At 46.3% G+C, this 13,685-nt stretch overlaps 1 protein-coding gene across 1 annotated transcript in view; it reads right to left on the reverse strand.

The window, feature by feature from the left end:
- ATRNL1 (attractin like 1) overlaps positions 1 to 10,545 on the reverse strand; it is a 968,544-nt gene extending 957,999 nt beyond the window's left edge. The window contains exon 1 of the mRNA XM_073595827.1: positions 9,050 to 10,545. Coding sequence (XP_073451928.1) covers positions 9,050 to 9,276 — 227 coding nt within the window. The 5' untranslated portion in view covers positions 9,277 to 10,545. The remainder of the gene's footprint in view (positions 1 to 9,049) is intronic.
- Positions 10,546 to 13,685: the final 3,140 nt, after the last annotated feature.

Consider the following 13,685-nt stretch of genomic DNA (forward strand, 5'->3'; position numbering starts at 1 on the left):
AGGCTGCATCCATGGCAATGGGGAGGCTGCATATAGGCATTGATCAGGCTGCATTAATGGGCAATTCTTAGGCTGCAGATGGCATTGATCAGGCTGCATATGGGCCTTGATCTGATGGCGCTCGTCCCACCCTCCTCCCCGTTCCCTCCTAGGCAGCCCAAATTGCAGTATCGGCGTATAACACGCACAAACTATTTGCACCCAATTTTTCAGGGTGAAAAAGTGCATGTTATACGCCAATAAATATAGTAATTTTGAAGCTAGATTGAAGATTTTATATAAAGAAATACCTTATATTTGGCTGCCTTGGCCGTTCCCATATTGCTTGTGAGCATGTGAAGCCCACAAGTATTATTTTCCGGGGATATGGTGCAGCTGAGTGACCAGCATGCACCGCCCGTTCTTGCGCAGTATTAAAGGCTCGCAGCGCCATAAACTTCTCACAATGCCATCACAATGGGCGGCGACGTCGGAAGTGCCCGCCACGTTGTGATAGCAATGAAGATATCTCGCGATGGAATCTCGTGATGCTGAGCGGCGGCGATCCACACTGACTCCTGGGAATTATGACACCAAGCTCCCACCTCACACTGTAAAGTATGAGGTCCTATTCACACAGGGTGATTACCTGCGTGTCCCATCCAGGGCTGTCTTTTACCAGCACACGGATGCGCAGGCGTTGCATGCATCCCCATACCAGTGTTCTATTGCTGTTTATCAGGACTCACCCTGTGTGTGTGTTCGGGGACCCACACGTCATATTGGGACACAGTAGCTGTGTCCGTGAAGTCGCGTGTCCCAATAGACAACACTAGAATGCCGGCATGGGGATGTACGCATCATCTGTGCATTCCCGTGCTGGTAAAAGACAGCCCAGCATGGGGCACCCAGGTAATTGCACCATGTGAACGGGGCCTTAGCTGGAATTCAGCTTCAAATTCTTAGTGTACCTAAATCTGCTGGTGCATCTAACACTCCCCTCCTCTCAGACTGACATTGCTGCTGTCCAAAGGTGCCCCCTGTGCTCCTTCATCCAGAGTGGGGGGGGGCACTCTAATAGAGGAGGTGTGTTACTGGCCAGATATTACATTTTTAGTTATGGGTTTGATACTGCTTTAGAATATATCCAGAGTCAAATGTTTTATTTAGTTTTAGAAGGCGTAGGTCCATCAGGTTTCTAATGCTGTCTGTGTTCCCGCTGGGGGGGGATTCCTGGTCACTATTGTCAATGGGACGGGAATCCTGAGGGCTGAGACACACCTATGCGTCAGGTGTGCGTTGCAGTAACTTGTGCATGCCATTTTGAATGGCACCCCAATACACTCTAAGGAAGCAAAGCTCCAGCACACATGGGGGGTTGTGGTGCACTATCATGCAATACGTTGCACTGCGTCAGTTAAAAAAGCCACTTGTCCACTTTTCAGTCCATTCCTGTGCATTGGCAGTCATTCAAAATTATTAGGATGATTTAACGCAAGGCACATTAACGCGAAATAAAACACGTATTAACACAACACAGAGGAACAGAGCAGTGAGGACCCTTTCACACCTTTGGTACAATGTGGTAAGACGTTACATGCATTAGTCTGCTGGGGTGTCCATCATTCTGAACGGCACCCCAATCCACTAAGGTAACGCAGTTCCAATACACGTGCAGCGCATTGGAAAACACTATCGTGCATTTTGGATTTTTTTGTTTTTTTGGGGATGTTGAGTTGTCTTGCCAGCTTATTTATTCAAATTGGCTGTCACTAGAACAGGAACAGAAGGGGAATCTTTCTTAGGGGACAACGGCTTCAATGACAACCTAAAGTCCCCTCACTTGAGAGATCACCTCCCACTTCCTGTCGTGTCTACACGACAGGAAGTGAAAGAAAATCTCTAGAGGGCAAAAAAAAGGGGGAACCAAGCTTGTCCGCACTCCACAAGACAGGTAATCTTCTGTTGCCCACGCCATGATGAAAGCTGTAAAGCGAGTATGGCATGCGTTGGTGGACAGACCTGCATGATGTCATTCCCCTAATGACAGCTGTAATTCCATGGCGGTCACTCCCTGTAGCACCGATTATGATTGGAGTCTTTTCCTGACCATCCGGCTCCACCGTGAACATAACAACACTTGTTACAGACATATACTGTATAACATTCCAGCTGCAGGGTAGAAAGCCAACATCTGCTTACCATGGCAACTGTACCGCGCTGGGCCTAAACTGCGTGTGATCTCCCATGAGCACATGATTAACCCTTTGTTGACTAATGTATTCTTAACAGCACAACGCAAGACAACAAAAAGGCAACTTCCAACAAAGGGTAAAAGGGAACTGGCCAACTACCAGGATGGATGTGGCCATGGTCCATTATTCCTGGAAGTAGTAGTGATGGTTTCAGGACAGGTCGTCATTGCCAACAGCAGTGCCCTCTGCCCCAAAACTAGCACTGCTTTCAGGAATCGGGCCACAGCCACATCCGGCGCTGGGTGGGACCCTCGGCCATGACAATCCCTTGGATGCAGATATGCACACGGCACCGAAGTGGCTCTAGATCTGGACATCAATATCTCTGGTGGTTCCGTCATACAGAAGTGCAAAGAGGAGCAAATCCTTCAACAAGTGCAAACGTGGCGAGCTCCTTAGAGATCGCTTTGGAGCGTGTGCAATGACCGTCCCCTTCTAAAGGCTGGCTTGGCTTGGCCTTTAAAAAAAAAAAAAGCCACATCTGCATTTTTCACAGCGTAGAGCTGTGGGTTTTGGAGGTGCATTGGGTTGCCATTCACAATAAATGGTACCGCAGAGCACCAATGTATGTAGCACGCGGTACCGAAGCGCAGCGGTGTTGGCAGGCCCTAACAAGTGCAGGTTGTTATGGAATGTACACATCATAGCCTGAGCGCAGACAAGCTAAGTACAGTAACAGCATACAGAAAATAAAAATGTGTTTTTTTCTCTGTTGTTTTTGGGTGTACCTAACCACCGTTACCCTTTTTAAAGAGTTTGTTATCCTTTAAAAAACTGCCTATGCAGGAAAGGGGCACCTGTAGATAAAAATAAACTGAGCAACTTTGACTAAAGTGGGATCATGCCCTTGCTATAGCTATAGCTGTGGACCATTTATGTACAGTACCTCCAGAAGCCAAACTGAATAACTCCCAGAGACAGCATCATCCCGTCCTGTCTTGTTGCTAAGGTGTTGCTAAGACACTCCTTGCCATTACTGCTCATCCTCACCATCAGAGGAACGAGTTCTCAAACTCCTGCACCTATGGTCCACCATCGAGAGAGAGAGAGAGAGAGAGAGAGAGAGAGAGAGAGAGAGAGTACATGGGAGTGTCTTAGCGATGTCCTAGCAACAAGGCAGGATGGGGAGAGCCATCTCTCTCTCTGAGTTTTTCAGCTAGGCTTTGGGAGTTATGTAAACAGCATAAATCATAAAGGTATATACCATAAATATACTGTATACCATAAAGTAAGTGCATTATCTAATTGCAGTCAAAGCTTCACAGGTTGTTTTTATCCATAGATGCCCCTTACCCACACAGGCAGTTTTTGGTAAAGATGAACTAACCCTTTAAATATGAATACCAGGGGGGAATTTACTAAAACTGCCGACTGTGCAAAATCTGGTGCAGCTCTGCATAGAAACCAATCAGCTTCCAGGTTTTATTATCAAAGCTTAATTGAACAAGCTGAAGTTTGAGCCTCGGTTCACACTAGATACGGTGCAAATTTACAGCAAATTCTGCACCGCATCAAAATTGCAACTCGTTCATGCAAACCGATTGCAGAGTGTATGTTAAGTTAACACCACCCAAAATCAGTTTGCAAAAGGCAGTGCGATTTGCAAAATCGGATCGCTTGGATGTGAACACCCATGCAGACCGATTCTGGTGTGGACAAAAAAAAAAGGGTCCCGCATGAGTATGGTGTGAATGCACTGCGATTTGAGCCCTACATATCCATTGCTCAAATCGCACCCCAGAGACACCACATGTAATTCGCACATAAATGCGCTGCGATTCCTGTGTGAATTAAATTCAGTGTCCCGCATCGCATCAGTGCGAACCTAGGCAGAAGCTGATTGTCTAGTGCTCCAGGTTTAGTAAATATCCCTAATGTGAGAATAATATTGCATCATGGCTATCATTAAAAAAAGATTGTAAAAAAAAAAATTGTACTCCATGAGCGCAAATTCACGCAGCAGTCAGCCTAACGCTAGGCATAAGATGGATCAAATCTCAGCCGGTTTAGTAGGGACTGGACAAGATTCGATCAATCTATGGGCAGGCTGGTTGTACCCAAGAAGAGAATCCACTTACTAGTGCCTGAGATTCCAGTGATTAGTTCCACATATGCGATTCCTTATGATATCAGTGTTTGGGGTTTTCTGTCATATGGTTCAGAGCCTGTATAGGCGGTCATTGTCTACCTGTGTTTAATGTACATTTAAAATGCGCATCAAATGCAGGTCAGCAGGTTCCCATCTACCTCAAAATTGCAGTGTGGATGGCAGTTCTAAGGCTGCGTCTGACCTGTTTTGCATTGCATTTCTGTACACGCAGCATGTCTAATTTGAGAAGCTTTTGCACTGCAGGCAAAGCAGGTCAAATGCAGCCCTTAGCACATGAACACATGCCTTGCCAATGTTGCCTTCCAATTTAAAAGCCAGTGTGTGACAGCAACACCCGTGTACACAAGTTTGGTGCATGCAGGGTTCAGCAAACTGAATTGTAGATTGTAGAATACACCTTACAGAATCAGAGGTTATAGGCATAACCCTTTCTGGACTATCAACAAGCACCATAGAACATCAGTGTATAATCAGCTAGGTAGGTTCAGTGATCTTAACAGCTATGTGCGCAAATACCTGCATGCGGGCCGTCTATCAAAGCATGCCGAAATAATGTAATATTGCATAAATTCTGCTGCTTTAGTACATCAGGCCCAATGCATCCCCAGAACTATAAGTTAGGGCCTTTTCAGGACAGAGGGGGTTATTTACTAAAGGAAAATCCACTTTGCACTGCAAGTGAACTTGGAAGTAAAGTCGCTGTAGATCCGAGGGGGACATGCAAGGAAAATAAAAAACAGCATTTTAGCTTGCACATGATTGGATGATAAAATCAGCAGAGCTTCCACTCATTTCAGATCTACCCCTTAGATTTAAAGCGACTGCACTTCCAAGTGCACTTGCAGTGCAAAGTGGATTTGCCTTTCGCAAGTAACCCCCAGAGTGTGTATGTACTGCAGCGCTGTGTATTGTGATGCATCCAGCCCAATGCATTGCACACCCCAGCGCCCACAGGTGTAAATAATCTGTATGTTGGGTTGCGCTAGGATAAGCATGCAGTGCAGTACCATCGGTGTGCTGCAGCCCATTCAAAGTAAATGGGATTCTTAATGAAACAAATGTTCATTGCATTTGTGTTACTGCAACGCACTGATGTGAACAGACCCTTAATGGTATTCTAAAAGGCTTCACATATGGAGAGCGTGAAAACACATAACCAGATAAGCATATTCCAACAGTGACATTGGCACTTTCAAAAATAAAGGAAGAAAAAGGTTAGGACTAGATCCACACTTGTGCGATTCTAAGTTCATTTCCATGGGCTGCTGTGTCTCCAGAAAACGCACAGAAAAGGTCCCTGCACCATTTCTGAAAATGTGGCCCGCTCAGAAACCACAGTGCAGTGCGGTTCCCATTGCGAGGAAACTGTGCTGCGTATTCCTGTGCGTGGGGGTGCCATTAGTATTAATGGTTCCCCTATGCATCTCCTGAGCAGCAGCGTGTTTTTCTGTGCGGTTGCTTGCGCCTGCGGGAACAGGAGCAGACTAGCAGAGGCAACTACCTGCACAACCTAGCCTTAGGCCTCGTTCACACGGATGTACTTAAAGCGATCCTAAAGGTTCCTCTTTTTTTTTTTTCTCAAATAACAAACATATCATACTTACCTCCACTGTGCAGCTCGTTTTGCAAAGAGTGGCCCCGAACCTGCTCTTCTGGGGTCCTTCGGCGGCTCTCTCAGCTCCTCCCCGCATTAGATAACCCCTGGGAGAAGCGCTCTCCCGGGGGGTTACCTTGCGGGGGCGATCCCGAGTCCAGCATTCAGCATCCGTAGACGCCGAATGCAGGACTCGGCCCCGCCCCCCCCGGCGGCCGCGTCACTGGATTTGATTGACAGCAGCAGGAGCCAATGGCTGCGCTACTATCAATCTATCCAATCAACAGCCCCCTAGCCTAGAGATGGCGCGTCCCTGTGGGACATGTTCGAGAAATCAGGTAAGTAAAACGGGGGGCTGGGGGCCAGTCACTGCCAGGTGTTTTTTCACCTTAATGCATAGGATGAGACTGCCTGTATGACATGTTTTTCGCACTGCTATATGCTTAAGTACAGCCGTGTGAACGAGGCCTAAGGCTAGGTTGTGCGGGTAGTTGCCTCTGCTGGTCTGCACCTGTTCCCGCAGCCGAAAACCACCAGCACAGAAAAACATGCTGCAGCTCAAGAGATGCGCCAATTTGACAGCCTTGCAGATCCCCAAACACATATTGTCTGCATTTAGGTACCCACATCCACATGGCTGTCAAATTGGGAGCAGCAGCCTTGTCCGTGCAAACACTTCATTTTAGTTGACATGAATGGGACTGCCTGCACAGGGATGCATAGAACATATGTGCATCCCCATGTGAACAAACACGGGCGTGCGCCTAAAGTAGAAGTCCACCCTAACAATAAAATCTGTAAATCTATCGGCATCCACGGTCTAAGACTAATCTATCTAGCCCTTTAAGGAAGAAATCAGTATACATACCTTTTTTTAAGTCGGTCCGGTCCGGTCCCATGCTGTGCTGTCAGCGGCGGTGCAGAGGACACAGCCGACAACGAAAACCCCCATAGTAACTCTATGGGTGACGTCACTCCCCATTCATTTCACAGCCGTTATCGGCTGTCTCCTCTGCAGAGCTTCCGCTGCTGAAGACTGCACCAGCTTAAAAAAAGGTATGTATAGCGATTTCTTCTTTACAGGGCTACACAGGTTAGTTTTAGATCGTGGATGCCTGTAGATTTACAGATTTTAGTATTAAGGTGAACTTCCAATTTAAGATGGTTGTAAAGGTTGAATGATTTTACCTTCAGTATGAAGCCCTCCCCCTAAAGCCCCCCTTTACTTACCTGAGCCTGATCTCGATCCAGCAATATGCATGAGAGCAGCTGCTTTCCCGGCTCTCTGCCTCCTCACTGGCTCAGAGACAGTCAATCGCAGCCAGTGAGAAGGGAGTGGGGGCAGGGCTGTGTGTCTAATGGACAAACTGAGCGGGGCTCAGAGAAAGCACACACAAGTGCCACCATAGCAAGCGGCTTGCTTGGAGGGCGCTAAGCAGGGGGGGGGATCTGAGAGGAGGGGGATCGGGGCTGCTCTGTGCAAAACCATTACACAGAGCAGGTAAGTATAATATGTTTGTTATTTAAAATAAAAATAAAAAATAGGTTTACAATCACTTTTATTTCCTGATGATCCTGCCATAAAGGTCCTTTTTCAAGCACTTCTTGTTGCAGGATGACAACACTCTATCCCTGCCTCTAAATTGTGCAAAGAGGCTGCAGGAGATCAGCAGCACTGAGCTGTAACAAAGAGATGTAGCAAAGGATAAAAAAATTGACAAATCACTTAAGATGCACAAAGTACGGAGCAAACTAAATTTTAGGGCTAACAACTAATTTAAATGCCATAACGAGAGAAAAGTTTCTGAAAACATGTATTGGCGTTGCGCCAAAAAAAAAAAAAAATACAAATAAAAGAAATATAAGGGGGAGGAGAACAAAGCTATTATCGAAAATCATAATCCTATTTCAGAAAACAGGCAAAGCAATATACCTAACAACAGGTTGGAACAATCCACAAAACACCAAAATATATCAGCGAAACAAGCAACAATTCTCCCAAAAAAACAAAAACAAAACCCACAACATTCAAGAAAGACACCCAGCCAACAGCATTACTCAAAGCAATAAAAAAAATAAATAAAAACAACATGTGACAGAAACGTTCCAGAAAAACAGCGTGCCATTCCAAAAAAAGCTGCTGGTGCAGTAATATTCCGGAACATAACAAAACACATGACCCTGAAATATTCCCCAAAAAAAAAAAGGGGCAGCATTGATCCAGAGCATGCTAACAAAGAATAGCATCCATGTTTATCGGGAGCACCACGATATTCCAAGATCCAGAAGAGACATCATCAGGAGCAGACACACAGGTATTGTTACACGCCTCAGACACGGGAAAAACATCCTCTCAGAAACGAAACAAAGGAAAACATTTAAAATAAAATAAAATTTATATGAATGCCATTTTTTTTTTTAATTCTTTTGTCATTTTAATGTTTTTTTAATTTAAAAATGTTTTTATTAATAAAATAAATAAAAGAAAAATTATTTTAAAAAATTCCAGAAAAAAAATAAACAATAAAAGCAAAACCTGTTATTGCAGACATGGAGCACGACTAGGAAAAATAATAATAATAATAATAATAATAATAATAATAATAAAGCAAATCAATATACAAATCCAAAAAAAAAAAAAAAAAGAATGCATCTGGAGATTATTCTCACAGCACATTTTTCATTGTGGCGGTCCAGGGTAAAACACACAAGTGGGCATAATAGTCCAGCCAAGGCCAAAGCACGTGGTCCACCAAATGACAGGGTACACCAGGTGCTGGCATCATACAGGTCCTCCGGCTCTTGCGGAACTAAGGGTTGCCATACACGGTAAAATCTAACCGTACAATCCACTTTAGATTTACCAAAACTATGACCTACCTAATCTACCCAATTAATTTGTGTCCAATCAGGCAGGCCCTTGACAGTTGTAGGTAGATCTAAAGGTGATTGTACAATCAGATTGTAGCACGTGAGCTTTAAAGAGTCAGCACGCCGGTCACTGAAAGACTGCTGAGACTTGTAGTTCCACAGTAGCCGAAGATGATGAAGATGACTCACGCCATGACATGAGGATGGGGTGGCACATGCACACACCGAGCTGGCACTTACTTGAATCTCCCCTGGCAGTGTTGGCACTGTTCCCCCACCCAGCCGGGGTCGCACACACAGGTGTTGTTGACGCAGCGGCCGGAGAAGCAAGGGCTCTTCTCGCAGGCTTTGCCCTGGGAGCTGTGAGCGAAGAGCAGCAGGTAGAAGAGTCCGGACCTCAGCAGGGAAACCCCAGGGCATCCTGGGCACATGATGGCCGCCTTTGGCCCCAGACCCGCGGAGAGCATTGTCACAAGGCCCGATCCAATGAGGAGGGGGGGTCCCAGCTTACAGCAGCATGAAGGGAGCTATGTAAAGAGCATATAGGGCCTGACAGTAATGTATGTCACCTATCTATAGCTTACCGTAGGAGAGAACGTCACCAGCTGTCTACAGCCAAGGCATCTATAGGGGCCTGCAGGGAAGATTCTATACATAGAAGAAGTATAAAGGATATGGCAACATTTACTTCTAGTTATAGGTTCTGTAGACTATGGCATCTCCTATAGATCTGACCTATGAATCTGGAAGAGTATGTAGGCTGTAGTCATACACCAATATATATTTGGGGCTTAATAGCAAGGTGTAACCCCTAGGTATGGGCTGCACCTATAGATACTGTACTGGAGGATGTCAGCAGCCAGCTGCCTACAGCCATGCCATCCATAGGGGCCTACCAGGATAACAATATATGGATACTATAGAACTCACATTTATGTACTGCCAGTTGTAGGTTCTGTTTAATACATTGTCTCCTATAGGGCTATCATATGGATATGGACAAATGTATCAATTTTAGCTATATGATAAATAAATATCACCCTGCTATAGGGGTTCTGTTATATGGGGAGCGCAGACATTATAGACTATAAGGGAGATCTATACAAGGACTGTATGTGAGATCCAGCTCCAGGGTCCTGCCTTGTGCTAGAAGGGATTCATCTATAGATCCTGATCCTGATTACCCTTCCATAGGGTCCAGCTTGGTATAAACAATGATATCCTTTGATAAGTCCAGATATGACTATGAGATGTCTCTATAGGGTCCAGGCATGTATGGAAAATCCTTCTGTATAATCCAGTCTTGAGATTAGAGAGCGGAGGATCCTTCTATAGGGTCCAGCAGGTATAGGATGGTATATGATCCCTCATGATGGGTGAGGACAATATAGAATCTCCTTGTATAGGGTGACAGGCTTCCTCTATACTCTCCAGGATGCTGTGCAATCTCCTCCTGGACACTATACAATCCTCTATATGGTCCAGCACAGGAAGGAGGAGGAGGAGAAGAGGGTCCACCTTCCCTCTATAGGCTCAGCGCACATATTCCTCCTATAGGCTCCATTCCCTTCTATAGGCTCCACACGGTGCTCACCTCTCCTTTACGGGGCCTCAGGGAGAGGGCAGCAGAGGATCTCTTCCCGGGAACAATGCTGAAGAAGAGGATGATGAGGAGTCCTGAGAATCCGACCAGCATCACTCAATCTTCTACAATGTATCACCGAGAGGGGAAGTGCGCATGTGCGGGGGAGGAGACTCCGAGAGAGGAGGGGAGGAGCAAAGGCTGAACAGAGACTATCATCAACATTACACTGAGTACAGTGACTGCGAGCATTACTGTCAACTACGACTGTACGGAAAACCTCCCATATTACTGCCCCCCCAACAATATCTATCTCCCCATTATGTCGCTGTTTCCTGTATTACTGTTCCCCTCATATCACTGTCCATCTCATATCACTCTCCCCTTATCTCACTGTCCCCTAATATCACTGTCCCCCTCATATCACTGCCCCCCTTATCTCGCTGTCCCTCTCATATCACTGTCCCCTTCATATCACTGTCCCCCTCATATCACTGTCCCCCTCATATCACTGCCCCCCTTATCTCGCTGTCCCCTTCATATCACTGTCCCCTCATATCACTGTCCAACTCATATCACTGTCCCCTCATATCACTGTCCCCCTCATATCACTGTCCCCTCATATCACTGTCCCCCAAAATCACTGTCCCCCTCATATCACTGTCCCCCTCATATCTCTGTCCCCCTCATATCTCTGTCCCCCTCATATCACTGTCCCCCTAATATCACTGTCCCCCTCATATCTCTGTCCCCTCATATCACTGTCCCCCTCATATCACTGTCCCCTAATATCACTGTCCCCCTCATATCACTGTCCCCCTCATATCACTGTCCCCCTCATATCACTGTCCCCTCATATCACTGTCCCCTAATATCACTGTCCCCTAATATCACTGCCCCCCTCATATCACTGTCCCCCTCATATCACTGTCCCCCTAATATCACTGTCCCCCTCATATCACTGTCCCCTCATATCACTGCCCCCCTTATCTCACTGCCCCCCTCATATCACTGCCCCCCTCATATCACTGCCCCCCTCATATCACTGTCCCCTCATATCACTGCCCCCCTTATCTCACTGCCCCCCTCATATCACTGTCCCCTCATATCACTGCCCCCCTTATCTCACTGCCCCCCTCATATCACTGCCCCCCTCATATCACTGCCCCCCTCATATCACTGCCCCCCTTATCTCACTGCCCCCCTCATATCACTGCCCCCCTCATATCACTGTCCCCCTCCCCCTCATATCACTGTCCCCTAATATCACTGTCCCCTAATATCACTGTCCCCTAATATCACTGTCCACCTCGTATCACTGTCCACCTCATATCACTGTCCCCTAATATCAATTTCCCCCTCATATCACTGTCCCCCTCATATCACTTTCCCCCTCATATCACTGTCCCCCTCATATCACTGTCCCCCTCATATCACTGTCCCCCTCATATCTCTGTCCCCTAATATCACTTTCCCCCTCATATCATTGTCCCCCTCATATCACTGTCCCCCTCCCCCTCATATCACTGTCCCCCTCATATCACTGTCCCCTAATATCACTTTCCCCCTCATATCACTGCCCCCCTCATATCACTGTCCCCTAATATCACCGCCCCCCCCCAATATCACTGTCCCCTCATCTCACTATCCCCGCCATATCACTGCCCCCCTCATATCACTGTCCCCCTCATATCACTGTCCCCTCATATCACTGACCCCTCATATCACTGTCCCCCCCCAATATCACTGTCCCCCCCCAATATCACTGTCCCCTCATCTCACTATCCCCGCCATATCACTGCCCCCCTCATATCACTGCCCCCCTCATATCACTGTCCCCCTAATATCACCGCCCCCCCAATATCACTTCCCCTCATCTCACTATCACCGCCATATCACTGTCCCCCTCATATCACTGCCCCCCTCATATCACTGTCCCCCTCATATCACTGTCCCCCTCATATCACTGCCCCCTCATATCACTGTCCCCTAATATCACTGCCCCCCCCCCCAATATCACTGTCCCCTCATCTCACTATCACCGCCATATCACTGTCCCCCTCATATCACTGTCCCCCTCATATCACTGCCCCCCTCATCTCACTGTCCCCCTCATACCACGGGGGACCCCGCGCAGCATGTAGACCAGTTACAAGTACATGTATCCACCGTATTTACATATATTTTTGTATCTATCGCAACGTTTCTTCATGCATATCAGCGTTTAACACTGTGTCCATGACATCTTATATGTGAAATTTAATAAAATATATATATTTTTCTTCTGGTTTTGTTCTCATTTGGCATATTCAAAGTCCCACTGTTTTTTTTAAATATCCTGATCCTTATTACCCTTCCATAGGGTCCAGCTTGGTATAAACAAACAATGATATCCTTTGATATGTCCAGATATGACTATGAGATGGCACTGTAGGGTCCAGAAGGTATAGAAATTCTTATGTACAATCCAGTCTTGAGAATAGAAAGTGGAGGATCCTTCTATAGGGTACAGCAGGTATAGGATGGTATAGGATCCCCCATGATGGGTGAGGACAACAAAGTATCTCCTTGTATAGGGTGACAGGCTTCCTCTATAGTCTCCATGGCAGTACTGCCCACTGAATATGACTGGGATGCAATTTTTGCTTCGGTACAACCCCCTGCAGCCACTGTGTTTGGGTTACAGCCTCCCCAACCCCAAGTATAATTGGGCCTTACTGAAAAGCTAATTATTTTATAGCAATATTTGTCATTTTCATTCAATTTGTTATATTTAAAAATCAGCATTTCCATTTTCCTGCATATGTGGAGCCCTGTCATCTTGCAAGTGCATGGGGCTGACAATACGTAGGTGCCTCAAATGCATCTCTTTGGCCTCACAGTCACACTGGTTATTACTTGAAGGAGCCATGGTCCCCTATAGGGGTTATTGTACTTGTGCTATTGCCATGAGCTCTTAGTCAATGTGCACACTGCCCACGCCACTATTTCGTTATATGGTTCCAGTTTAATTTAGATGAAGCTGAGTGCTCATCTCCTATGGCCTATTTGTTCTGCAGTGTTAAGCTCCACAGTAGCTAAGTGCTCTACTCCTTTCTAAGGGCTACCAATTTATTAGCCTATATTGCACTATTGATAGGTATAATGACTGGCCCTAGTACAATTCAACCGTTTCCACACTTGGGAGATGCTCCAGCAAAGTTTTTCTTGTAGTTAATTGACCCTACTCAGTCACATCCAGGCCTACAAATTTGGAGAGCGCTGGACCCCTGTCATCTTGCAAGTGCGTCAATG

Source organism: Aquarana catesbeiana, linkage group LG08 (genome assembly GCF_042186555.1).
Source record: "Aquarana catesbeiana isolate 2022-GZ linkage group LG08, ASM4218655v1, whole genome shotgun sequence".
In the NCBI taxonomy this organism is placed as follows: Eukaryota; Metazoa; Chordata; class Amphibia; order Anura; family Ranidae; genus Aquarana; species Aquarana catesbeiana.